Source organism: Nomascus leucogenys, chromosome 4 (genome assembly GCF_006542625.1).
Source record: "Nomascus leucogenys isolate Asia chromosome 4, Asia_NLE_v1, whole genome shotgun sequence".
Taxonomy (NCBI): domain Eukaryota; kingdom Metazoa; phylum Chordata; class Mammalia; order Primates; family Hylobatidae; genus Nomascus; species Nomascus leucogenys.
The window spans coordinates 59,205,354-59,232,387 of record NC_044384.1 but is presented as its reverse complement, the minus strand read 5'-3'; the positions used below and the strand labels follow the sequence as shown (position 1 = coordinate 59,232,387).

At 44.8% G+C, this 27,034-nt stretch overlaps 1 protein-coding gene across 2 annotated transcripts in view; it reads left to right on the top strand.

Annotated features, from left to right (window-relative positions):
* Positions 1–16,371, top strand: part of COLEC12 (collectin subfamily member 12) — a 181,464-nt gene extending 165,093 nt beyond the window's left edge. For both annotated transcript variants that reach the window (XM_003262015.4, XM_030810670.1), the window contains 5 exons: positions 464–952; positions 2,552–2,688; positions 3,926–4,035; positions 13,916–14,061; positions 15,670–16,371. In XM_003262015.4, coding sequence (XP_003262063.1) covers positions 464–952; positions 2,552–2,688; positions 3,926–4,035; positions 13,916–14,061; positions 15,670–15,689 — 902 coding nt within the window. In that variant the 3' untranslated portion in view covers positions 15,690–16,371. The remainder of the gene's footprint in view (positions 1–463; positions 953–2,551; positions 2,689–3,925; positions 4,036–13,915; positions 14,062–15,669) is intronic.
* Positions 16,372–27,034: the final 10,663 nt, after the last annotated feature.

Below are 27,034 nucleotides of genomic sequence, written 5' to 3'. Positions count from 1 at the left end.
CTTACGGTTCTGGAGGCCACAAGTCCAAGACCAAGGTGTCGGCAGTGCTGTTTCCTCCGAGGCCTCCCTCTTTGGTTTGCAGGAGTCCATCTTCTCCCTGTGTCCTCAAGCGATCTTTCCTCTATGTGTCTGTGACCTAATCCCCTCTTCTTTAAGGACACCAGCCCTGTTGGATTAGGGTCACTCATGTCACTTCGTTTTAACTCGATGACCTCTGTAAAGGCCGTGTCTCTAAATAAGTCCCATTCTGAGGTGCTGCGGGTTAGGACTTCAGCATAAGAATTTGGAGGATTACGTAATTTAGCCCATAACAGTCAACAGTAGTATGATAAAAATCTTTCCCTAATGTATATATTTTGTATGGTAGGTTTTTTTAATTTGGAGATTTTATAAGAAGAAAAATTATTCATAACTATCATTTGCAGTGGATTTCATGTTGACACTTTTTTTTTTTATATTTTAGGTCCACCAGGCCCCAGGGGTCCAAAAGGTGACAGAGGATCCCAGGGACCCCCTGGTCCAACTGGCAATAAGGGACAGAAAGGAGAGAAGGGGGAGCCTGGACCGCCTGGCCCTGCGGGTGAGAGAGGCCCAATTGGACCAGCTGGTCCCCCCGGAGAACGTGGCGGCAAAGGATCTAAAGGCTCCCAGGGCCCCAAAGGCTCCCGTGGTTCCCCTGGGAAGCCCGGCCCTCAGGGCCCCAGTGGGGACCCAGGCCCCCCGGGCCCACCAGGCAAAGAAGGACTCCCCGGCCCGCAGGGCCCTCCTGGCTTCCAGGGACTACAGGGCACTGTGGGGGAGCCTGGGGTGCCTGGACCTAGGGGACTGCCAGGCTTGCCTGGGGTACCAGGCATGCCAGGGCCCAAGGGCCCCCCCGGCCCTCCTGGCCCATCAGGAGCAGTGGTACCCCTGGCCCTGCAGAATGAGCCAACCCCGGCACCGGAGGACAATGGTAAGTCCGAGCCCTCCCTCTAGCCAGGGGGACAGGGCAATGCATGTGCTTGAGACTGAGCCAACCCCCAGTGTGTGGCCCCACCCATGTTATTTGTTTTTGCTTTTGTTTTGAGACAGGGTCTCACTCTGTTGCCCAGGCTAGAGTGCAGTGGCGTGATCTCGGCTTACTGCAACCTCCACATCCTGGGTTCAAGTGATTCTCCTGCCTTAGCCTCCCACGTAGCTGGGACTACAAGCGTGTGCCACCACAGCCAGCTAATTTTTGTATTTTTAGTAGAGAGGGGGTTTCACCATGTTGACCAGGCTGGTCTCAAACTCCTGGCCTCAAGTGATCCACCTACCTTTGTCTCCCAAAGTGCTGGGATTGCAGGTGTGAGCCACCACATCTTGTCCCCCACTCCATATTATTTAACAGCAAAGGCATCATAGGGGCTGGCACAGGAGCCCTGCTGCCAAAACAGGCCTCCATACCAGGCATGTGTTTCTCTCTAAACGCCATCAGTTTCTCTAGCACTCATTTGTTTTATGTATTATGTATGTATGTATGGGACAGGGTCTCACTCCGTCACCCAGGCTGGAATGATGGAGCGAAGTAGTGCAAACATGGCTCACTGCAGCTTTGACCTCCTGGGCTTAGGTGATCTTCCCACTCAGACTCCCGCATAGCTGGGACCACAAGGGTGTGCCACCATACCTGGCTAATTTTTTATTTTCATTTTTGTAGAGACGGGGTCTTGCTATGTTGCCCAGGCTGGTCTTGAACTCCTGGCCTCAAGCAATCCTCCCGCCTCAGTCTTGCAAAGTGCTGGGATTCCAGGTGTGGGCCACCGCACCCGGCTCTTGCACTTGTTTATTTATAGGAGCCAGCCCTCAGAAGACAAGCACAACGCAAAACATTTCCTTCAGGGAAGTCTGCGGCTAGCCGCCCTGACCTCTCTTCCCTCGTTTTACATCCTCACTCTGGGGATAGATGGGCTCCCTCGGTTAGCTCCATCAACATGCGGATGGAACCCTCTGCTATTGATGACTGCATTTAATTTCTTTTTGGGAAGGTGTTAGATGTTATGATGCCTTCTAGTCTTTTGATAATTAAACCTTTGGCAAAACTCGAATGTTTGGTTAGCAACCAAGCCTATTTTTCTCTCCTTCGACCCAACCCCTATTCTACTTGATTTTAGTCGGTGAGGCCTGGGTTATCTTTGTTGATCCATGAGCCCAGTTTTGGTGCTGGGTTCTCACATCCAACTGTTCCTAGGTTCCATATGATTCCAGACTGACGCTGAACATCTGTGCCTGCCCTGCTTCTTGTTGTTGCTTCTGTGATTTCTGTCATTGTGAAGACGGATCCAGACACGGAAGAACAAAGACCCAGTCAAAGATCTTTTCCAGATTATGTGGTTTTGGCTTGTGCTCTGCAGTCCACTCTGGGCTCATGCTTGCTGCGAGCACGTCCCTGAACGTTAGCTATGGGCCTCATGCAGGGACGCTCAGGCTGCTCCCAGCGGGACCACAGTTTTGGCCTCTGAAACACAGCTGAAGAAAGGCAGAGTGCTTTCTGTGATTTTTTAATCAATGTTTTCCACTTTTGCATTCCTAGGCTGCCCGCCTCACTGGAAGAACTTCACAGACAAATGCTACTATTTTTCGGTTGAGAAAGAAATTTTTGAGGATGCTAAGCTTTTCTGTGAAGACAAGTCTTCACATCTTGTTTTCATAAACACTAGAGAGGAACAGGTATGCCTGCCACATACTTGGTTGGGGAAAACTATAATTTAAGGATAGTTTACATCTGGAAATTGCAGGCTTGTTGGGGATTCAGAGATATCATGAATTCCTAGTTGCGTAAACATGGGAGGCAACATTATAGAGATTTGGGTTTTATCCAGTGGCTAGAAGCATTCATGGCATTGGAATTGTATCTTCATGATTCTTCCTGGAAGATATTGCCTATCAAGCCTGGAGATGTGTGGCTCCTTCTGGTGGCTGTTGAAATAATTGTAATGCAGAGAAGCTTGAGGGCTGCCACCAGGCACCTGTGGGGACAGAGAGAGGCATGAACACTGTAGGGATGGAGTGGGGTGCAAGGGACCACGCATGGCCCCAGAGGAGTCAGGAAGAACGAAGAAGCCTGAGGAGGCAGAGCCCACACATGATAATGCTAGTGTCCACTCATTAGACCCCCTCTATATGCCAGGCACTGTGCGAGGCATTCTCTCCCTTAAACCTCACAACAACCCTAGAACATAGGTATTTTTATTATCCTCATTTGACACATGGGAAAACTGAGGCCCAGCAAGGTTTATGCAGACTGAGACCAAAACTGCAGTCCGTCTAGCAACAATGCAGCGCTTTCTTTGATACCACACCAATTCCAGTGGCCTCCTCCCTTCTCCCTAAGTTGTCTCCAGCAGACACGATCCTGTAAACAGATGTTTCCTGTAGTAACTGACTGGAATGAGCACACGGCAGAGAGTGACCAAGCACCTGGGCTTTAGAATACACAGACCGGGGCCCAAGCCCAGCTCAGCTACTTCTCATGTTTGTTCAATGGGTTGTTATAAAAGCTTGAAGACAAGACACACTACGTGCAACACACTGCACGTGGGGCCCAGCCCAGAGGAAGTGCCCAAGAATATCATGACTATTCCTATGATTAGGACATGGGAGAAATGGGTGGGTGGTAGGAGGAAGTGGGACCAATGGACATTCATTGGGTTGTCTGAGTGATTTAGAGGAAGGGCCTCACTTTAACATCCGTTGTAAACTTGTAAGAGGAAAAAAGTCAAAAGCCCCCCAAACAGCACAAAACAAAGCAAGTAGCAAGAAAAAAGCAGAAAGCAAAAGCAGGCTACACATTCTGACAACCATCCTCTTTTAAATTGTCCTTTTTTCTAAATGTTAAATAAAAGAAAAAGGCCTGAGACATCTGTTCTGAAAAATAGTCACGCACCATCCCTGCTTTGTTTTTCAGCAATGGATAAAAAAACAGATGGTAGGGAGAGAGAGCCACTGGATCGGCCTCACAGACTCAGAGCGTGAAAATGAATGGAAGTGGCTGGATGGGACATCTCCAGACTACAAGTAAGTACTCAGAGGCTTCCAGATTGGTGGTCAGGCTCTCACTGTTCTGTTGTCACTTCTTGCCCGACTCCCAACAGTTTCTCCCTTAATGACCTCGTGTCCTAGACGCTCCTCCCAAACTGGGGCTCCTGGTACCAGTTGCGTATTTCCCCTGGGGAAATCGTGGTTGACAGTCGATACGCTGTCAAATAAGGCTTTCCTTTCTTCTTTTCATGGAGTGAATTTTTTTTCATTTCTAAGAAAGAAATCATGAAACTCATAAAACCACACAGCATAATACTTCTGGCCAAGGCATTTTCTTCAAATGCTATGGGGAAGGCTGATGAAGACCAGGCAACCTCAGGCATGTTCAGCGTTCGCCCCAGGCGTGTTTCCAAGGACTGGGGAGCTCCCTTCAGGATCACACTGTGGGTGCCCCTGACCCCTAGTTGGGCTTCTAGGCAGAGTGTGATTAGAAACTACGGATGTGTAATTTTCCTGGCTGGGCACAGTGGCTCACGCTTGTAATCCCAGCACTTTGGGAGGCTGAGGTGCGTGGATCACTTGAGGTCTGGAGTTCGAGACCAGCCTGGCCAACATGGCGAAATCTCGTCTCTACTAAAAAAAAAAATACAAAAATTAGCCGGATATGGTGGCACATGCGTGTAATGCCAGCCACTCAGGAGGCTGAGGCAGAAGAATTGCCTAAACCCAGGAGGCGGAGGTTGTAGCAAGCTGAGATCTTGCCACTGCACTCCAGCCTGGGTCACAGAGCAAGACTCTATTCAAAAAAGAAAAAAGAAAAAAAAACTACAAATGTGTGATTTTCCTACACATAGTAAGTTAAAATACACTATAAACAAAGTTGCATTTGTGGGATAACCATCCCCTAGAGGTTTGAAGAGTCCCCATAAGTCCCATGTGACCTAAGTTCTATGCAACAAAGAATAGAATCACTTTGAGGTACCTTCTCGGATAACCTAGAAGTCTCCAGGGCCTCATCCTACCCCAGGGGGTGTTAGCTCCTTCCCTAATTCTACCCAAAGATCTAACAATGACTGTATTGTATCACTTTGATTTTCACATCTCCGTACTCTGGCTTTGTCTCTAAGGGGTGTGAAAATTGCAAGGAACTGTAAGAAATGAAGCAGAATTTATTAAAAAAAAAAAACAAAAACCCTCTGAGTAAACTTTAGTTTGCTGGAGACAGAGAGGCCAGACCCTGCAGAGGCTCCACCAGGCACAAGAGCGTCACCGCATTGGAAGCACCTTCTGAGCACTAGGCAGAGTCCACGGTGTGGCCTCTGGGGCTGTCCCAGGAGAGGAGAAAACAAGGGTGTTTCAGGCCTAAGAGAGTCTCATGGGCATGGAGGCCTAGCTCTGTATCAGCCGAGCAGCAGGGAGGAGGGTCAGAGGTGATGGAAAAGCCAGATCGAGTTTTTTAAATGTCCCTATGTGTGTGTGCATGTGCATTTGGATAAACAGGCTCTTTTGTACTTTCAAATTCTCCATGTGAGTAGGATCAGAGGATAAAGGAGGAAACCAGAATAAGGCCATCTCTCTTTTGTTTTTGTTTGTTTGTCTTTGAGAGACATGGTCTCACTCTGTTGCCCAGGCTGAAGGGCAGTGGCATGATCATGGCTCACTGCAGCCTCTTATCTCCCCAGCTCAAGCAATCCTCCCACCTCAGACTCCCGGGTCCCTGGAATCACAGGTGCACATCAGCACACCCGGCTAATTTTTAAAGTTTTTGTATAGACGTGTTCCACTATGTTGCTCTGGTTGGTCTCAAACTCCTAGCCTCAAGTGATCCTCCCACCTTGGCCTCCCAAAGCACTGGGATCAGAGGTATGAGCCACCGCACCTAGCCAGGCCAGCTCTTTATAAAAAATAAACACGTGGCCAAATATTGATTTGGAACATTAGAAGATTTTAGGTCTGCCCTGAAGGTGAGCCTCAGACTGCCCTTAAGGGCAAGTGGATATCTGCTGCAGGCCTGTCAGAGACTCGTCTGCTCCTCTGCGCCTGTCCTGGGGAGAGGAAGGGGTACTCCCTGGCATACTCTGCCACTTGAGAATTTGCCTGACAAGATAAGGAAAGTGCCCAGCACAGCAGGGATGCACTTTAGGAGACTCAAAACAGTTGCAGGAATCACCATCTAAAACAGTAGCTGTAGAAGATTGGAGCTGGGGATGGGATGGGAGACAGAGACTGTTTTTTTAAAAAGACAAAATTCTGCTTTTTTGACAGCCAAGAGCACCGTGGTCTTTTTTTTTTAAGAGAGTTGGGAGAAGCTGAAACAAAAAATCATCTTCTCCACTTTTTTCACTGCCATAAATGCACAAAGGTCTGGGTTAGACTCACTAAGAAATTCAATCTTAAGCCTTTCCTCAAGTAAAAAACTGGATTGGCCCATATGGAATGGATTGAGCAGGAACATTACTGTCTACACTAGCTCTCCCAATGTGAAATTTTTCTCCTCTTCCCTGGGGTCCAGCAAGAATTATATGATTTGGATGGAGCGCACCGGCTTGGTACCCAGGACCTGAGAAGAATGACGTCACCAGACACCTTACTGGGCACCCAATCCCCAACCACAGCCATTTTGGAGCCTCCCAAATCCTCAGCTTCTGCACCCCAGCCACCACACAGACTGTGCTTCTCGTTTTCCACCCAAAGGAATACATAGAAACATAAAAATCCCCAGGATCAAATTTTAAAAGCAAGAATAAGTTAAGACGGGCGTGTTATGAGGTCTCAATAACCAAAGGCTAATTTAATTTGACATGTAATAATAAACATTGCACAAACTAGAAAGAAAGCCAGTGCAGTCAAGGGAGGGAGTGCATGCTCTAGCATCAGCAAGATCGGGGTTCTGGGCCTTGACCCAGCAACACTCAAAGCTGCAAGGCCTCATGTGAGTTACTCAACTCTGCAAAACCTCCATGTCCCCATTTATAAGATGAATTTTCCAAAATACCTATGTCAGTATTGTGAAAATAAAGTGTGATGTCTGTATGCAAAGCATTTAGTCGAGGGCTTGGCACATAGGAAGTGCTCAAGAAATAGTACCTGCTGGTATTGGTATGTTATTGCTATTATCATCGTAATTATTATCATACTAGTTAGCAGTTGCAGGTAAATACCACATAGAGTGTATATATTTTACAGTATCCTGATTGGGATGTCCACACAGTGTCTCACTCAAGTCCCACAACAGGTTTGTGAAGAAGACAAGAAAAACGTTGTCTGCATGGCCTGGGAATGGGGACTGGGCTTCAGGCTCTCAGGGGTCTCCCACCAGTATAAACCGCCCCAAATATGTCTCCTCCTAGTCAGACTCACTTTTACTCTCCTCGTCTTTGCATCTGTGGCCTCCAAGCATTGGCCCATCCACCTCTCTTTCCCCTGCCGCCAGCAGTGATTTCTGGAACAGATCATTGCAAGAGACTATTATGAACAATTATTCACCAACAAATTGGATAGCCTAGAGGAATAGATAAATTCCTAAAAACCTACAGCCTACCAAGACTGGATCCAGAAGAAATAGAAAGCATAGGCTGAGGTGGGAGTATCGTTTGAAGCCAGGAGTTCAAGACCAGCCTGAGCAACAGAGCAAGACCCCATCTCTTGAAAAAACGGGGAAAGGAAAGGAAGAAATAGCCTGGCCAGACTAATAACAAATAAGGACATTGAAGTAGCAATCAGAAACCTTCCAAAAAATAAGCCCAGGACCAGACACTTCACAGCCAAATTCTACCAAACATTCAAAGAAGAGTTAGCACCAGTCCTTCTTAAACTATTCCAAAAAATAGAAGTCGATGGGTCTGGCACCATCCCATCCCTTGCCCAGGCTAAGAAGAATTAAGTACCTCTGCTTTCCCCTGATTCTTTTATCCCAACACACATACAATCCTTTTAAAACAGTTTGCGGGTTTTGTGGTTACTGTTAAAGAGCAAATAGATGAGGGATAAAAGGCTCTCTCCTCTGCGTCTTGGCCTCACCTCATTTTTCATGCTGAGACCTGGTTGAGAAAGAGAGTGCTGGAACAGACAGAAGGCAATAGTGACATGGAACAGAAGCCAAAGGCTTAGGGGACACACAGATTGAGCTCAGGCTTATTTCCCGTGAAACACTCAACCTGACTTGCTGAATCTTATGGCTCTTTCTGCACTGCAGCAGGACAGGACCAGCTGAGGGGAAAGGGTGGTGTGAGATGCCATCTGCAATGGCCCAGGACAGTTCCAAGGATGGGTCCCCAGATGCTTTGGATCCACACACCAATACAATTTCAAAAGAAAGGTTGGCAGCGCTGACACAGATCAGCAGGATTTTATTTGCCAATTAAGGACAAGGCTTTTAGAAAGTACCAATCAGCAGATGTCAGCATTAAAAAAATAATAATAAACCTATAATTATTTCCAAGAAGAGACGGCTGGCCATCTTACATTCACACACACACGTTGTCCTTATTCTTTTCATTTCACCAGGTCCTGTGAAACTTCATTCTTGGTCAACACCCAGCCCCTGACTGGAGATTAGAGTCCATTGGGCCACAGTCTCATGATAACATTTGATGAATTATCTTGAAGTGTCTGCCACGAGCCAGCCTCTGTGCTGGCCTGCAGGATCTTTTCTGGAGTGTGGGGGCAGCAGTATGAGTGAGCAGTCGTCATTGGGATCATGTTTTAAAAAGGCAGGTTTCCAGGGCCATGTCACAGTCAATAGAGCATAGCAACCCTAACTGTGGATACAGCAAAGAACAGGCCTTCAAAGGAGATTTCAACATTCCCCTCTCAATTACTGATGGAAAAATTAATAGGGATATAGTAGACACAATCAACTAACTTGACTTAATTGATATTTGTGGGATGTTTTACCCAACATCTGCAAATACATATTCTTTTCAGGTGCATGTGGTACATTCACCAAGATGAACTATATTCTGGGCCATAAAATAAGTCTTCGATAAATTTAAAAAAACTAGAACTATCAGGCCAGGCATGATGGCTCACGCCTGTAATCCCAGCACTTTGGGAGGCCAAGGCAGGTGGATCACCTGAGGCCAAGAGTTCGAGACCAGCCAGGCCAACATGGTGAAACCCCATCTCTACTAAAAGTAAAAAACATTAGCCAGGCATGGTGGCAGGTGCCTGTAATACCAGCTACTCGGGAGGCTGAGGCAGGAGAACTGCTTGGACCCGGGAGGTGGAGGTTGCAGTGAGCTGAGATCGCACCACAGCACTCCAGCCTGGGTGACAGAGCGAGACTCCATCTCAAAAAAAAAAAAAAAAGGAACTAGAACTATATAGAGTACGTTTTCTGACCAAAATAATTAAATTAGACATAGACAGAAAAATATCTGTAAAATCCCAATTATTTTAAACCACACATTTCTAAATAACCCATGTGTCAAAGAAAAAAATCACAAAGGAAATCTGAAAATGTTTCAAAGAAGATGAAAACATATCAAAATCTGTGGGATGCAGCTAAAATAGTATTTAGAAAGGGACATTTATAGTTTTGAAATACATATATTAGAAACATTGTTTAAAGGTTGCAAATCAATTATCTAAGCTTCCACTTTACCAGGGTAGAAAAAGAAGAACAAATTAATCCCTAAGTAAGTCAAAGGAAGGAAATAATAAAGACTGGAAAGCAGTGAAATAGAAAGACCAACAGTAGAAAGGATCTATAAAACCAGGAACATGTCAAAGTTGATCTTTTCCTTTGGGAGGCCAAGGCGGGAGGATTGCTTGAGCCCAGGAGTTCGAGACCAGCCTGAGCAACATAGTAAGACCCCATGTCTACAAAAAACTTAAAAATTAGCTGAGTGTGCGGGTGTGCATCTGTGGTCCCAGGTATTCAGGAGGCTGAGGTGAGAGGATCACTTGAGCTTGGGAGGTTGAGGCTGCAGTTGCAGTGAGCTGTGATCACACCTCTGCATTCCAGCCTTGGCTTTTTTTCTTTCTTTTTTTTTTTTTTCCAAGACAGAACAAGACTCTGTCTCAAAAAAAAAAAAAGGCTGATCCTTTTACTCTTGGTGTAATGAGTATAGGTGTAAGCATGTCATTGGGCAGACTATCATTGTTAATGGAGGCTGCCTGCTAGACCTGCGGGAGCCAGATGCATATGGGACCTCGGTACTGCCCACCTGCTCAGAGTAGAATGCTAAGGGAGGTTTTTAAGGCCTCTCTTGCCTACCCTGCTTGCAGTTACCCACTTTAGATTACCAGAGATGTGACAGTCTTCCTGAGAATCTCCCTAAACGCACTAGAAGCTCTTCTGTTCCTCTGTCCACAGGACCTCATTTGGTGGAAGTATGCTGTCACGTTACGAGTCACAGCTTTCATCTTGACATCACAAAGATAAAATGTGGTGCCTTTCTGTCTATGCAGACTGCTCCATATAATATCATACATTGTGTTTTCAGTTTTTTGTGTTTTATTTTTTAAGATGGGCTCATTCTGTTGTCCAGGCTGGAGTGCAGTGGCACGATCATGGCTCACTGCAGCCTCAACCTCCCAGGCTCAAGTGATCCTCCTACTTTAGTCTCCTGAGTAGCTGGGACTTCTGGCATCAGCTACCATACCTGGCTAATTCATTTTAAATTTTTTATAGAGATGGGAGGTCTCACTGTGTTGCCAAGGCTGGTCTTGAACTCCCAGGCTCAAGCGATCCTCCTGCCTTAGCCTCCTGAATTGCTGGGATTACAGTGTGAGCCACTGCGCTAGGCTGAATTAGAAGATATTAAAGGTTCTGTTCCGGGCTCTTTCATTCTATGGTCCTATATTCTAAATCCTATTTTTTTCTTTTGAGATGGAGACTCGCTTTGTCAACCAGGATGGAGTACAGTGGCATGATCTTGGGTCACTACAACCTTCACCTCCTGGGTTCAAGCGATTCTCGTGCCTCAGACTCCCGAGTAGCTGGGACTCCAGGCACCTGCCACCAGGCCTGGCTAATTTTTGTATTTTTAGTAGAGATGGGGTTTCGCCATGTTGGCCAGGCTGGTCTTGAACTACTGACCTCAGGTGATCCACCCACCTCGGCCTCCCAAAGGGCTGGGATTACAGGTGTGAGCCACCGTGCCCAGCCTCTAAATCCTATTCTAAATATCTTATATTTAGATATATATATTTGATGTGTGTGTGTTTCCAGCTTACTGGAGCAATCAGTCCAAGCATTTCCAAGATTCCTGGTATACTCAGAGTGTGATGTCCAAGTACATGTATGTGCTGCTACCGCTCACTTCTGTGACACGTGTATGATAATGTAGAATTCAGGGCTTTGAGTCCCAGACTTCAGCCATTCACCTTGCCAGAATCTACCTGTGAATGAGGTTAAGGCACTATTTAAGCTGACATTCTTCTCCAAAATATATACATTTTGCTTATATGACACGTTATGTTCTATTTTATTATAAACATGCAGACTGTTTATAAACATGCAAAACATGCAGGGGTTTTGCCACAAATCACTCCATGTGATTTTAGCTTTGCCAAAGGATGCTTTGAGACTCTGGGTGGTCGGCCCACAGAATAAATTTTCCTTCAGTCTGGCTTCAGGCTACCCACTTTCCACCCATTCTGGCCTACTGCAGTCACCTCCGCCTATGGTGACAGAACTGCATTCTGCTTTTAGTCTTAAGGAAAGCCTTCAGCACTGTATGTGAAGAATTCCAGTGACCTGGAAAAACAAATGGAGAAAGGTGATAAAGTTTATCTCCTTTCTTATCAGTCAGTTATTTCTCTGCCCGGTTGATACATCCTTTTTATTTCTTTAACTTAAAATGACTTAAAAGGAAACGCAAGGGGAAAATATTAAGCAGGACTTCTAAGCCCAAAGAAGTCATTTATACAATTTCCCAATTAACTGAGAAGTCAAGAATATCAAATATCCTATCATTATACATTCAGGAATCATAGATCTCAAATTTTATAAACAAAAATGGAATCAAACCCCTTCATATTACTGGCAGAAATGAACGAGATGTACGTCCACAAGATCAAACTTCTCAGGCATTGTTGACATTTCCAGAAGAATCTCACAAGGTGGAAAGAGTTATACAAAAAAACAAATGTGAAAGTAAACTACTTTTCCTTCCAACTTCATCTCTATTTGGCGTCAGGCTGAGATTGTCACAGGCTGAGATTTTGAACTCATTGTGGCTCATCTGTTATGTAAGCTGTAAGAGTTGGGACTTTGTCTCTTCTCTGCACTGCTATGTTGCTATCATCCAGATGATACCTGGCTCATAGCAGGAGTGCTGTGGATGCCTGGTGTGAGTGAGTGAGTGAGTGAGTGAGTGAGTGAGTGAGTGACTATTTTCTAACTCTCCCTTCTAAGTAGCATTCCATTTTTACTCTCACCAATCGATGGTTTCCTCTGAATTCTCTTTTATCACTAGGTTTATTTAATTGAGGCCACTCAATTAATATATATATATATATATAGATATAGATATAGATATTTTTTTTTTTTTTTTTTGAGATGGAGCCTCACTCTGTCACCCAGGCTGGAGTGCAGTAGCATGATCTTGGCTCACTGCAAACCTCCACCTCCTGGATTCAAGCGATTCTCCTGCTTCAGCCTCCCAAGTAGCTGGGACTACAGGTGCCCGCCACCATGCCCAGCTAATTTTTGTATTTTTGGTAGAGACGGGGTTTCGCCATGTTGGCCAGGCTGGTCTCGAACTCCTGACCTCAGGTGATCCATCTGCCTCAGCCTCCCACAGTGCTGGATTACAGGCATGAGCCACCACGCCCAGCCTTCATACTCATTTTTTTTAAATCCCAAAATACACATTTGGTGTGGGGGAGTCAGTTCTACCCTGTCCCCACCCTTTGACTATAAACTTCAAATGTCCTTTCCCGCTGCCCTCTGGTTTTGCGGGTGTTATTGTCCAAAGATGCAGGGCCATACAGGCTGTCTCCTCGGGTGACTCGAGGACACCCTGTGGCCGGTGCGGTAATGAGTCATATGGGAAGCACCCTCCGCTGCAGATGTTCTTCCAGACCCTCCACGTGAGGCAGGCTTGTCCTCTCAGGCAGCAGCCACAAGCTTCTGTGCATGAATCTGCTTCTTAGACAAGATTGAACCTTCAAGGGGTGAGTCTGGAAGCACACCTGATTTATTCATGGAAACGGAATCAAGAGCTGTTATCCCTGGCAAAGTGCTGTTCTGAGCAGCAGCATCCAAGTTAACAAGGCCCATGTGAACTCATCCTAAAGAAAACTTGTTTTTAAGAATTTCTCTCCCAAAAAAGGGAGTGAAATATAGGAGTCATTTTCAGTAAGATTAAGTTACTATTTCTTTCTAAAGCAATCAACCTTCTACAACTCACCCAGGCAATCATAACCAGTTATTTGTAATTGTGGGTTCTTGTAAATGTATATCAAAAGTCTTTCACTTTCTCTTCCTGGCTCTTGGACTTGTTAGAGGCAAGATATTGAAATGTACAAGGTCCCTCTGGGTTCTCACAAGACGGTGTGTGTGTGTGTGTGTGTGTGTATCATGTCCTCATAATGAATAGATATTCACACACATACACACACTCATGCCCAGAAGTCAGCATTCCAGTACACATTAGAAAGTCATTCATCTAACTGTCCCAAAGCAGGATTCGCTCCCTCCGCATTGTGATGAACCAGCCTAGTGAGTTTGGTTCGTGGTAGCAAAGATCACAAGCCTGCAGGGAGATGCTGCATTATGCATTACTCTGCAAAACAGCTCCTCCTTTCTCTGAATAAGAGCACGTACTGCTTTTTAAACTGCATTTTCATTCCAGGATAAATGACATGCTTCAATTTTGTTTTTTTATATTTCTCTGCTGCTCTTGAGTAAAGAAAAGCTCTGCATTACTGTGCAAATAACATTCAATTTCTGTTTTGCTAAAAGAAATTGGAAAGCTGGACAACCGGATAACTGGGGTCATGGCCACGGGCCAGGAGAAGACTGTGCTGGGTTGATTTATGCTGGGCAGTGGAACGATTTCCAATGTGAAGACGTCAATAACTTCATTTGCGAAAAAGACAGGGAGACAGGTGAGCAGTAGATGGGATTTAAGAGGGAGCTGCCAGCTTATGTCCTATGAAAGGCTGAGGGGTGGTGGGTACAAGGGCCCTGAATACAGGCTCTGCAATTAGGTTTCAGTCCTGGTTATGCCATTTATTAACTGGGCAGGTGATTAACCTCAGGGGAATAGTAATAGCATCTTCTTCACGAGATTGTTGTGAAGATTTAAATAAGTTAATAAATGTGCCTCACATGTAGGAAGTACTCAACGAATGCTAAACTAACTGACCCAGGTAAGTATCTTATATTGTGAGTTAATTGTTCTTTAAGATATAGCACCAGCCAGGCACAGTGGCTCACGCCTGTAATCCCAGCACTTTGGGAGGCCGAGGCAGGTGAATCTCCTGAGTTGGGGAGTTTGAGACCAGTCTGACCAACATGGAGAAACCCCATCTCTACTAAAATTACAAAATTAGCTGGGCTTGGTGGCGCATGCCTGTAATCCCAGCTACTCAGGAGGCTGAGGCAGGAGAATCGCTTGAACCCAGAAGGCAGAGGTTGCGGTCAGCCGAGATCGCACCTTGCACTCCAGCCTGGGTAACAAGAGTGAAACTCCATCTCAAAAAAGAAAAAAGAAAAAAAAAGAAAAAAGATATAGCACCAACGTTAGTTCTTTTCTGTAGACATTCATACACAGCTAATCCAGGTGGCCAAGCATTCAATTCCACGTGTATCTATTGAGCATCTACTATAGGCCAGATCCTGTGATACATAATAGAGGGAGATCGTCTGTGCTGCTTATAAGCTCATAAGCCAAAGCAACTTTCGGAGATTTTCTTGACTTCAAAGGCTATGTATCTAAAGCTTCATTTAACACACGACCCTCTTTGGAATGTGGCATCTTAGTTTTCTTCACCAGAATGAGATTAAAAGTTTGTGATAGGGGATGGAGGAAATGGGGAATGAATGCTAATGGATATGGGGTTTCTTTTGGGGTGATGGAAATGTTCTAAAATTAGATTAGATTGGTTCTAAATTGCATAACTTTGTGACTATACCAAAGACCACTGAATTATATGCTTTAAATGGGTGAATTATACAATTTGTGAATTATATTCCAATAAAGCTGTTCATTTAAAAAGTTGGCAGTAAACAAAAACCTCAAATATATTTTGGTCAAACTATTTTTGGAAGTAACTGGGGCATAAATTATCCGTATTGCCATTCAACAGACAATTATTGAGCACCTTTGATGTGTCAGGCATTGGTCCAAGTGCTAGGGACCTTAAGACACATAGGAACTCACAGCTGGGTCAGTTGAGGGGGAAAAACACAGATATCTAAACAAGAGATTATAATTGATGGTGACAAGTAACTCAGATTTGTCTTTTGTATGCTTTGTTTGGCCATTTGGGATATGAGTAGGGACCAGGCTTCCCCAGAATAGGCTTTTCAAAATGAAACTTAGCTTTTCATCTGAATAAGATCTTCTAGACATTTCTTTGAAAATATAAGCATTGTTGAATGATGTATTTTAGACACTGTCCTATAAAAATACACGTTCCTTTTTTTTTGAATTGCACATTAACTTTATTATTTAAGAAAAACTAATGCCCATTCTTATTTCTCTCTTTTAGTACTGTCATCTGCATTATAATGGACTGTGATGGGATCACATGAGCAAATTTTCAGCTCTCAAAGGCAAAGGACACTCCTTTCTAATTGCATCACCTTCTCATCAGATTGAAAAAAAAAAGCACTGAAAACCAATTACTGAAAAAAAATTGACAGCTAGTGTTTTTTACCATCCGTCATTACCCAGAGACTTGGGAACTAAAATGTTCCCCAGAGTGATATGCTGATTTTCATTGCGCACATGGACTGAATCACATAGATTCTCCTCCGTCAGTAACTGTGCGATTATACAAATTATGTCCTCCAAAGTATGGAACACTCCAATCAGAAAAAGGCTATCATTGGTTGTTGAGTTATAGGAAGAACTTAAGCATATACTGTGTAAACAGTACACGTTTCTAAAATCCCAAGTGTAGGAAAAATATGCAGACATACAGATATATAGGCCAACTTTTAGTAATAATATGAAATATACTTAAAGAGCTTTTAAAACTTTGTATTTTTGTACAAAATATTTGTCTTTTATAATTTTTTTCCTTTTTGTTTTTGTCATTTTACCGACATAATACATGGAGCCAAAGAAAACAATAATAGTACTAATAAAAACTCCTAGGGTTTCCTGTCAGATTTAATTCTACCCAGTGGCAAAGAATTTTTTCAATTGTGGTTTTAAAAAAATAATTAAATATACGTATATATATATATATATATTTTAATGTTTCATTTCCTCAGAGGAACCAATCACTTGGAATATCTAGAAATATCCTTGCAGATTTTGCCAATGTCAATCAAGCCTGCACACATGCACGACTCAGTGAAGCGGGCTGTGCCTGCCTTGAGCCCATCATCAGCCAACATTCTTGAGTTGTGCCTGACCAGACGCAGAAGAAGTGGGCAACTGAAGACATGCTTCCACTTCATTTTGGTGGAGTCGGGAGGTGTGGGGGCTGGAGAGGCATCTGTTGGGAAGGGCACTGAATCTGGCCTATCTAGAAGGCCCTATTTCATGGCTGAGCTATGACTGTACTTGGCATCAGACCCCTACAGAGCTGACATTAACCATCAGGAACGTATGGCGTCACATCAGCCAAAGGCAGAGATGCTAGAAAGATGGGAACCAGCTACGTGTTACCTGGAAAGTTTGTTTTCTTAGGTCATATTCCAAAAACGTAACTCCAAGGCATACGCATGATGAAATGCAAGAACAAACTTTTGGCCACTTTGTGGAACTCTTAAAAGAACCTTTCCAGCCGGGCGCAGTGGCTCACACCTGTAATCCCAGCACTTTAGGAGGCCAAGGCAGGCAGATCACTTGAGGTCAGGAGTTCGAGACCAGCCTGGCCAACGTGGCAAAACCCCGTCTCTACTAAAAATATGAAAATTAGCCAGGCGTAGTGGCACATGCCTGTAATCCCAGCTACTCGGGAGGCTGAGGCAGGAGAATCACTTGAGCCCAGGAGGCAGAGATTGCAGTGAAGCCAAGATCGTGCCACTGTACTCCAGCCTGGGTGACAGAGCAAGACTCCATCTCAAAAAAAAAAAAAAAAAAAAAGAACCTTTCCTCTGAGCCCATCTTCCTTCCACTCCTTGACTTTCCTTGACTTGCTGTTGGAAAGTCTAATATGAAAAGGGCTGAAACTAGGCATTAAATATAACTGATACTCAAAGGTAAGATTTCCATCCAACAGATTCCTTCTCCTCCCTCCCAAGGATCTTCCCAGGCAGTGCTGCTACCTATCCCAAATAAAATGGTAAAAGAATAAAGACAGAGTTTGACTTTCCCACCTGCAAACATGTGGACTGTGCTGCTTTGCCCACAATCCCCATTCCCCATTCATGCTGTTTTCACAGCCCAGTAATGGCCAACTGCTCAGCACCTGTGTGCCCTGCTGTCAGGCAGGTGGGACCCACGGTCATCTGGGCCTAAACTGCTGAAGCCTGCAACACAAGGCAGGCACCGCATTCCAATACCTCTTCAGGCTCAACAGCCTTTAGAGGCTATACTGAGTCCTCTTTTTCATGCTCTTCCTGTTTTTCAAGTGTCAGTTAAAATTTGTCTTCAGAAGAAACTTGAAAATAAGTATCTGATGCCATCATCAGGGTAGACTAGTATTAGCTTTCACAGCTGAAGTTATTCCTCTCCCAGCCCTAATAATAACTTACCAAGTACTTATTATTTATCAGGCACTGGTCCAAGTCCTTCAATCAGATTGTCTCACCTGATCCTCCCAACAGCCCTAGGAAGCAGGTCTTAACTACACTCCCCATTTCACAGGGACTGGGGCTTGGGGAGGTGATGTGGTTTCCTGGGTCACTCCATTACTGAGTAGTGAGACAGGATTCAGACGCAAGCTTTGAAAATGTTCTAATTTTCTTTAGAAGCAAGGGTCCTTCTTAATGGCACACTGAATAAAATCAGATGAATAATCACACATTACAAGATGCCTCCTGTACGTCTCTATATTTAGCTACTTACATACCAGGTTTCTTTTTTGTTTGTTTTTGTTTTTAAGACAGAGTCTCGCTCTGTCACCCAGGCTGGAGTGCAGTGGCGCGATCTCGGCTCACTGCAATCTCTGCCTCCCAGGTTCAAGCGACTCTCCCGCCTCAGCCTCTGCAGTAGCTTAGGGACTACAGGTGCGCACCACCACGCCAGGCAAATTTTTGAATTTTTAGTAGAGACAGTGTTTCACCATTTTGGCCAGGCTGGTCTCAAACTCCTGACCTCAGGTGATCCACCCGCCTTGGCCTCCCAAAGTGCTGGGATTACAGGTGTGAGCCACCGTGCCCAGCCTACACACAGGTTTCTATTCACCTACACACAACTGATGCTCTTTTGGAGTGGAGAGTTTTAGTAAAATATGTTGGGGTCTTCAGGCACCTGAGTTGCTACTTACTATGAGAAGAAAGAAAATGTTTTTTACTCGAAATGGCTTTTGAAAGAATGAATGCACAAGGCAAAAAATAAAAACTTTCTTTTCCTTTTCTACGATCAGTGTTCAACTCATTCCTTCCATTTTGTAACAGAGTTTAAGCTGAAACAGACAAAAAATAGTAATAGCTGCTCCCATTTAAAAAAAACGTTTAAGGAAACAGCTGTATAAATCAAGAAACAATACCAAGCATGTGTATTTTGCCCCAGATGACAAAGCTGATCTCTTCTTGAGAAAGTAAGCATGTTAACTCATTCACGACTCAAAGTCATGTAATAATAGTTGACATATACCACTTTTCACATACATTATCTCTTCCAATCTTCATGCACATCTATTGTTCCTGCTTGAGAAATGAGGAAACTGAGGCTTAGGTTGAAGACTTGCCCATGGCTCACGTATCTGTCACAGTCACTTTCCAAAAAGCAAATCTGATCAGGTTCCCCACTCAGGTCCCCAAATCTGAGTCCATCCTACCTCTCACCCTCGGCTTAAAATCTTCCAAACGATCCTGGTTGGCCTCAGGACATACCTGCAGGGGCCATAAGGCACTTGGTACCTGGTTCCCAACTTCAAGGCTAGCCTTCTTTCCAGCTGGGACCCATCACCCATGTCCTGGCACTAGCACAGCCAGACTGCACCTGCACCTTCCACTAGCCTCTTTCTCACCTCCAGACTCCCCCTGGGTTTTCTTTCCCTGCCTCTTTTACCTGGAAAATACCTCCTTTAAGACTCAGCTGAAGCATCGCTCCTCATCTGAATCCTTTCCCAACAAACCCCACCTGGAGGTAGAACTGACTCCTGTACCAAGTGCTCTAGATAATAAAAGAGAAACCCCCTTCACTGTGTTAAATAATCTACAGGTTAGCTGAAAAGCCTAAAACACTGAATTAAGAGAGAGGCCAGGCATGGTGGCTTATGCCTGTAATCCCAGCACTTTGGGAGGCCAAGGTGGGATGATGGCTCAGGCCCAGGAACTCAAGGCCAGCCTGTCTATCATGGTGAAACCCCATCTCTACAAAAAATACAGAAATTAGCTGGGCGTGGTGGTGTTACAAAAATTAGCTACTGGGGAGGCTGAGGTGGGAGGATCACTTGAGCCTGGGAGGTCAAGGCTGCAGTGAGCCGAGATTGTGCCACTATGCTCCAGTCTGGGTGACAGAGCAAGACCTTTTCAAAAAAACATATTAAAAGCCAGGCGTGATGGCTCACGCTGATAATCCCAGCACTTTGAGAAGCCAAGGCGGGTGGATCGCCTGAAGCCAGGAGTTCAAGACCAGCCTGGCCAACATGGTGAAACCGTCTGTACTGAAAAAAAAAAAAAAAAAATTAGCTGGGCGTGATGGCAGGCACCTATAATCCCAGCTACTTGGGAAGCTAAGGCATAAAAACCGCTTGAACCCAGGAGGCGGAGGTTGCAGTGAGCCGAGATCGTCCCACTGCACTCCAGCCTGGGTGACAGAGCAATACGCCATCTCAAAAATAAATAAATAAATAAATAAATGGTGAGAGAAGCCAGGAGAAGTGAAGGAATTCATGATGTTGCTAATGGTGTGTGTGTGTGTGTGTATGTGTGAATGGAAGATTGAGTAAAAGAATCACATGGTAAACCAGACTCATTCTCTTCATTCTCTTTACCAAAATATGGCCCTGAGTCAGGGAAATGTTTTAGAACCCGTCCTAAATGGCAGTGTGATGGGGCGTCTCATTTCTTAGTCATACTCAACAGTTTTAGAAGTACCAGCAAATTTTTCAGTCTTTCTAAGAATCTGTTTCTTTGTGCAATAACTTCATTTTTCTCAGAAGAATCCCTTAATGGCATGGCATCATATTTATTTTCTAAGTCACAAGGCAGATGTTGACAATATTTTGTTTCACTCTTTCATCCTTCCTTTCCTACATACCCCTGTTCAAATAAGTATGTAGTATGCACAGGTTATACCAGGTGAGCAGAAGGCCAGGGGGAAGCAGCCTTATGAAAACCAACTTTAATTTCTCAGAGGTTTTGAGTGGTTTTCACATTTTTTCAGTGAATGAGTATATGAATGAACGATCTCCAGCCAGCCCTGCCTTCATAGATGGGATTGTATCCCAGCCTCCAGCCTCCTCCAAGGACTTATTAGCCTTGAGTTTGCAAAGCAAGGATCACCGTGCAACTTAGGGAGGAGGTCAGCTGCCAGGGCTGGGGCTCCTTCTGACAATTCATCCAGACAGGTAATTAAATGAGCTTAACCAAGGAGTCTCCATTTAGTCCTGTGGGCCAGGGATGGAGAATTGTCCATTGGCTGGTCTTCTAACATTTGGTGCCAGAGTTTGCTATATTCTTTAATCATCACTCATTGCCTGTACCCTACTAAATCATGCCTGGAAGCTGCAGGTAGTTGTAAGTTTCTTAAAATCAATTCCTATGCCATGGAACAAAGGAGCTGGATCAGGCATGACATAAATGAGTACGAAGTGCTGGCTCTGGAATAGCTATTATAACACCTACTGTGTTTAGGAATTTGACCTATATTATCTCCAGCTCCTATCCAGGGAAACTGAAGATCAGGCTGGTTAAATAGTTTTCCCAAGAGCTGGGATTTGAACCCATGGTCTCCTGGCTTCCTCATTGTCATGCTCTCTTTCGTGTTTTAACACTGATCTTATTGACTGCCTGGGCTTTGTGCATTGTATTCTGTTCTTCTTGGTCGCAGGAAACAGGTGAGCCACCAAGAATACCCTCTTTGTAAAAGAACCAGGGAGGTGTAGGAATCCTGATTTGCACACTTTAGATAAATGCACTAGACCAATCCCTTCCATGTCAATGAGCAAAGAGTGATTTTGGCCTCCAATGCTATGGTTGTCAGAGAGATCTAATTTGGAAAAAACACCCTAGATTCTAGAGTCACTGAGCCTCTCACAGAGTCCTCTGCTTTAATTAGTGTTGAAAGAATGAAGCATGGGCTTTGGAGCCAAACAGGCCCAGGTTTCAATCCTGCTCTCTACTTTCTTTCTTTTTTTATGTATGTATTTATTTATTTATTTTGAGACAAGAGTTTCACTCTTGTTGCCCAGGTTGGAGTGCAATGGCGCAATCTCAGCTCACCACAACCTCCGCCTCCTGGGTTCAAGCGATTCTCCTGCCTCAGCCTCCTGAGTGGCTGGGATTACAGGCATGCGCCACCATGCCCAGCTAATTTTGTATTTTTAGTAGAGATGGGGTTTCTCCATGTTGGCCAGGCTGGACTCAAACTCCCGATATCAGGTGATCTGCCCGCCTCGGCCTCCCAAAGTGCTGGGATTACAGGCATGAGCCACCGTGCCTGGCCTCAGTCCTGCTCTTTACTTTCTAGAAGTGAGATGTATTCAAACAAATGGCAGATAGCTCTTTCCCTCCTCTTTCCTCTTACCCCAGGTCCCTTGCCCACAAAAAGAACAAGTCCTGGCATTGCTTGTCCTGATAGCATTAAGGAAGTTTGCTTTGACAGTTATCTCACTGAGAATGCTTCCTTTCCAAATACTGGAGAGGGATGACATGGGAAAAAACTAAAATTATGATATCTCTGCACCTTTAGGCCAGTAAATGCTGGGAAAAACATGAAGTTGTACCCCTTTGTGTGTCATCTCTTCTTTGGGTATGAGTGTAGAAGTTCCTATCAACTTGTATTAAATATAGATTTGGCTGCTGAAATAAAGACCCAAAGTGATAGCAGGTGAATAAGATAGAGGCATCTCTCCCTGGCCCTAACTTTAGGTATGCAACTAGCCCAGGGAGCCGCACTGCAACTATCTCGTTGTCCTGCAGTCTCTTAGCCAACGCCCTCGTTTGCATGGTCCAAAAGGGCTCAGCACCACATCCACATTCCAGGCAGCGGGCTTAAGAGAGGGGTGACAAAATGAAATTTCTCCCTTAAAGGGGCAGAAATTGCATTCATCATTTCCACTCACATCTCTTTAACCAGAACGTAGTCACATAGCTTCACCTAGTTGCAAGGGAGGCTGAGAAATATAGTCTTTAGCTGGGAATTACAGTTAGGTGCCAAACTAAAAATTCCATGCCTATGCAAGGAAGGAAGAATGGATATGGGTGCAGAGGAGCATAAATGGCATTTGCACCATCCACAGCTGCCCACATGAACCCCCCTCCTATGGGACAGATTTTCCACCTTGCCCTCCTATAGAGACTTCAGTGGATTTAATTACTGGCTCCATTCTTCACAGCTCCCCGTATCTACCCTCTTTGCCATGTAACCTGGCAGCTCCCCCACTCTATGGGAGGAGTGTACTTTCCTGCCCCTTGACTTGGGCTCAGTCATGCGCCTTGCTTTGGCCAATATTGGTGGATGTGATACAGCCAAAGCCTTGGAAAGCACCAGGGTCACTGGGCTTGCCCTCTTGCATCTCTGCCATCACCGTGCAAAGGGTTCCCCTGGACTTCGCCTCTGCTCCTGTGGCCAGGGCCCTAGGGTGAACACACCTGGAAAAAAGCTGCCCCAGCCAAACAGACCTGTGATGAGAAGCAGAGCCAGCCCAAACTTCAGAGCCTGCAGCAAAGCAGCTCCACCAAGCCCAGCTGAGATCAGTCAACCCAGACTGTGAGAATAAATGCTTAATGCTATATATATCCCATGAAGACTGGGGTTGTTCATTACACAGCATCACTGGGGCAACAGCTAACATACGGGTCCTTGGGCCCTAACCTAGCAGCTGTCTATGTGTCTCTTTTTTATTTGTCCCTTCAGATCCCATCTCCACACTTTTCTACCATTCTCTGGGCTTCAGGGAGATAGATATTTACAGGTTCCCTTGGCTTCTGGCAACCAGTTATGTTTGGACAATGAGAGGCACTGGCAGGAGAAAGTGAAGTTGAGGTGTTTATTTCCCTGGTTTCCTCTCTGAAGGTCACCAGGGATAGATTTTATCTCTCTGCCAAAGGCCATATCTCCCATCAGTTGGTCCAGCACTCTCTCTCTCCTGCCAGTGCCACTGCATGCCCAGGCTGGAGTGTGGTGGCATGATCTCGATTCACTGTAACCTCGAACTGTTGCACTCAAGGTATCCTCCCACCTCAGCCTCTCGAGTAGCTGGGACTACAAGTGCTTGCCACCATGCCTGGTTAATTTTTATTTTTTTTTAGAGGCAGGGTTTTACCATTTTGCCCAGGCTGGTCTCGAATTTGTGGGCTCAAGCAATCTGCCCGTCTTGGCCTCCCAAAGTGCTGGGATTACAGGTGTGAGCCACCACACCAGTCTGGTCCAGCTCTCTGCCCAGCTCCAGGAGTAGCAACCTCCTCTTGCCCCTAGTGATGCTCACAGCTGCCATTAGCCAAAGATCCTGCTACCCTTTGTTGTTTTCCCTAAAGCCTGCCCACATCTTTGTCAATTGCCCCTTTATTAAACTCTCCTCAATTACCCAGCCTGAGCGCGCCACCTTTTTCTTGTCAAAGCCTGATTGACAACCCCACCCCTTGACCGCACCCACTTTGATGGCTTGAGGGCTCTGCTCATCCTATTCCTGGCCTGCACTTTACCACATAATGAATCCCCTTCTTTTCATGGGTGCAAACACGAATACCTTTCAGGGCACAGCCCATGTCCCCCCCTTCCTCCATATTCTCCATCTCTCAGCGAGCGTCTCCTAAGATCCACTGCCTGCACCACACCATCAAGGCTTTGTTTCATACAAAAGTACAGCAGTCTCTGAATTGCTCAGGGGGCCGTGGGAAGACTGTGAAGGTGCCACAGTGATTGGGAGGAGAGTATTTGCAGAGCAGGTGGAATTCTGGATCACTAGTCAGAAGGACTACGTATTTATCTCATATGTGTGATTTCACTTCAGGTTCACTGTTTCTAAAGAGTTTGAAAATGTTGATGCAGTACACTAGTCTTCAACTTTGTATGGATATAAATCTAATCTGCCCAAAATCAATAAAACAAATCTAAATATCTCCCAAATCAACAAATTTTTGTTCTCCCTTTATTATAGGGTATATAATAGAGGCCAATGAAGGATAGAAGGATGGATGGATGGAGGGAAGGATGGATGGATGCATGGATGAATGAACGCATTGATGGATGGATGGATCCATGGATGAATGCATGGATGGATGCAGGGATGCATGAATGAATGAATGGGCTGACTTGGTCCTCACCATAAGCAGATTCTCCATAGGTTCCTCCCCCTCCTCATGGTCTGGAGGAATATGTCATTTTGATTCTTCACAAATCATACTGGAAGCATCTCTCCTGGCACCTTGACCAAACTCTGAAAGGCCAACTAAAAGGGACTGAAGGTCAGAGGGATATGGGACAGGTTGGCTGGATTCAGCCCCACTAGGCAGCTCCAGATCCCGCTTCCCGAGATATGAGAGGAAAGTGGCACAAGAGAAACAGAACAGAAGTCTGATGCTTTGGGAAATCCTACTCAAACACAGAAAGCAAGAGTCCTCAATGGACCTGCAAACATGTTTTTTAAAATCTATAATTTCTGCCCTCCTCAAAAAAAAAAAAGATTTCCTACCTTCAACCTTTCACTATGATGTCCATAGATAGTAAAATGAATAAAATATCCATTTTTCTCTTGCTTAGTCAGCATCTATAATTACCACGTTTTAAGTGCTGTAGCACTCACACCACCTGGTTTTTTGTTTGTTTGTTTGTTTGTTTGTTTGTTGGCTTGTTCGTCTGTTTAGAGATGAACCTCTCTATGTTACTCAGGCCAGCCTCAAACTCCAGGGCTCAAGCAATCCTCCCGCCTCACCCCCCAAGTAGCTGGGACTACAGGCACAAGCCACTGCACTTGTCTTTTATCTGTGTTTTTTTTTTTTTTGATGGTGCTAATAACTTTTTAAAAAATCAACTTTTATTTTAGGTTCAAGGGGTACATGTGCAGGTCTGTTACATAGGTAAATTGCATGTCATAGGAGTTTAGTGTTGCAATAATTTTGTCACTCAGGTATTGAGTATAGTACTTGATAGTTTTTCAACCCTCACCTCACTCCTCTCCTCCCACCTCAAGTAGGCTCTGGTGTCTATGGTGTACTTTGTGTCCAGGTGTACTCAATGTTTAGCTCCTTCTTATAAGTGAGAACATGCAGTATTCAGTTTTCTGTTCCTGCATTAATTTGCTTAGGATAATGGCCTCCAGCAACATTGCTGCAAAGGACATGATTTGGGGTCTTTCGATGGCTGTGTAGTATTCCCGGGTGTATATGTGCCACATTTTCTTTATCCAGTCCACTGTTGATGGGCATCTAGGTTGATTCTGTCTTTGCTATGTCTTTGCTAATACCTCGTTTCTAAATAACTATTTTTTGTTCTTTTATTTGCACAATACAATGTGAAAAGAAGCTGTTGTTTCTCCAAATACATGGTTTGGGGCTCATTTTATAAAATTGTCTGGATTTCAGGTCCTATAAGATGCCACTTAATTGAAGCTTTGCAAAGAAATAATTATTTTACACCAGAACTTCACCTATTTCAACCCTATACCTACAACCTCCCTGGGCGAAGGTTACTGAAAGTCCTAATGACCAGCACCTTCATGGAGATCTTGGTGTTTCTTCAAAAAAGAAAAAAGAAAGCCTAGAAACAGAAAGGTAGATGACAGATAGAGACTGAGAGAGGCTAGGGACCAACTAGGAGCACAACTGTTACTTTTCAACCCAGAGTCCATTTGAACAAGTCCTTCTTTCAGTGGAGAAAGCACTGCCCTGCCCCCGAAATCCACTCAGGTTCTCCCCTGAACCCCAAGCCTGAGGTTTAGATTTTGACAGATTAGGAAGAGCTGACTCCGCAGCACACACTTTTTTTAGGGTATGAAAAAATCACCTGCTCAAGATCCTCTGTGCTAATACCAACTCTGCGGTAATAATGTTTGAAAATTACTGTATAGAGCCCTGGAAATTATTTTTTCCTGTTTTCATTTTCCTTCCCAGCCAGCAGGGTCCCATGCATTGCATTTTCCAGAGTCTGCATAAGAAGTGGCTCCTTGGTCAGCTGGCCCTGGTGTCTGGCATTGCTGCTTTCCTCCGCCTGTGGGGACAGTTTTCCTCCCTCTGAAATTCAGCTCACTGATGGGCACCTGCCACAACAGGCACTTAATTTAATTGCCTCATTGAAGACCCTATCTCCAAATACAGTCATATTCTGAGGCATTAGGGGTTAGGACTTCAACATAGGAATGCTGGGGGACACAATCCAGCCCATAACACCCTCCATGCCTCCTTCCCTCATAGTAAATGTCTATTTCTCCTGTTTTATTAAAAAGGTTGAGGCCAATGAAATGTGCTCTTCAAACTCTTTCCTGCCCACTTTAATATCTATCTGTATTAGTCTGTTCTCACAAGGCTAATAAACACATACCCGAGACTGGGTAATTTATAAAGGAAAGAGGTTTAATGGACTCACAGTTCCACATGGCTGGGGAGACCTCACAATCATGGTGGAATGCA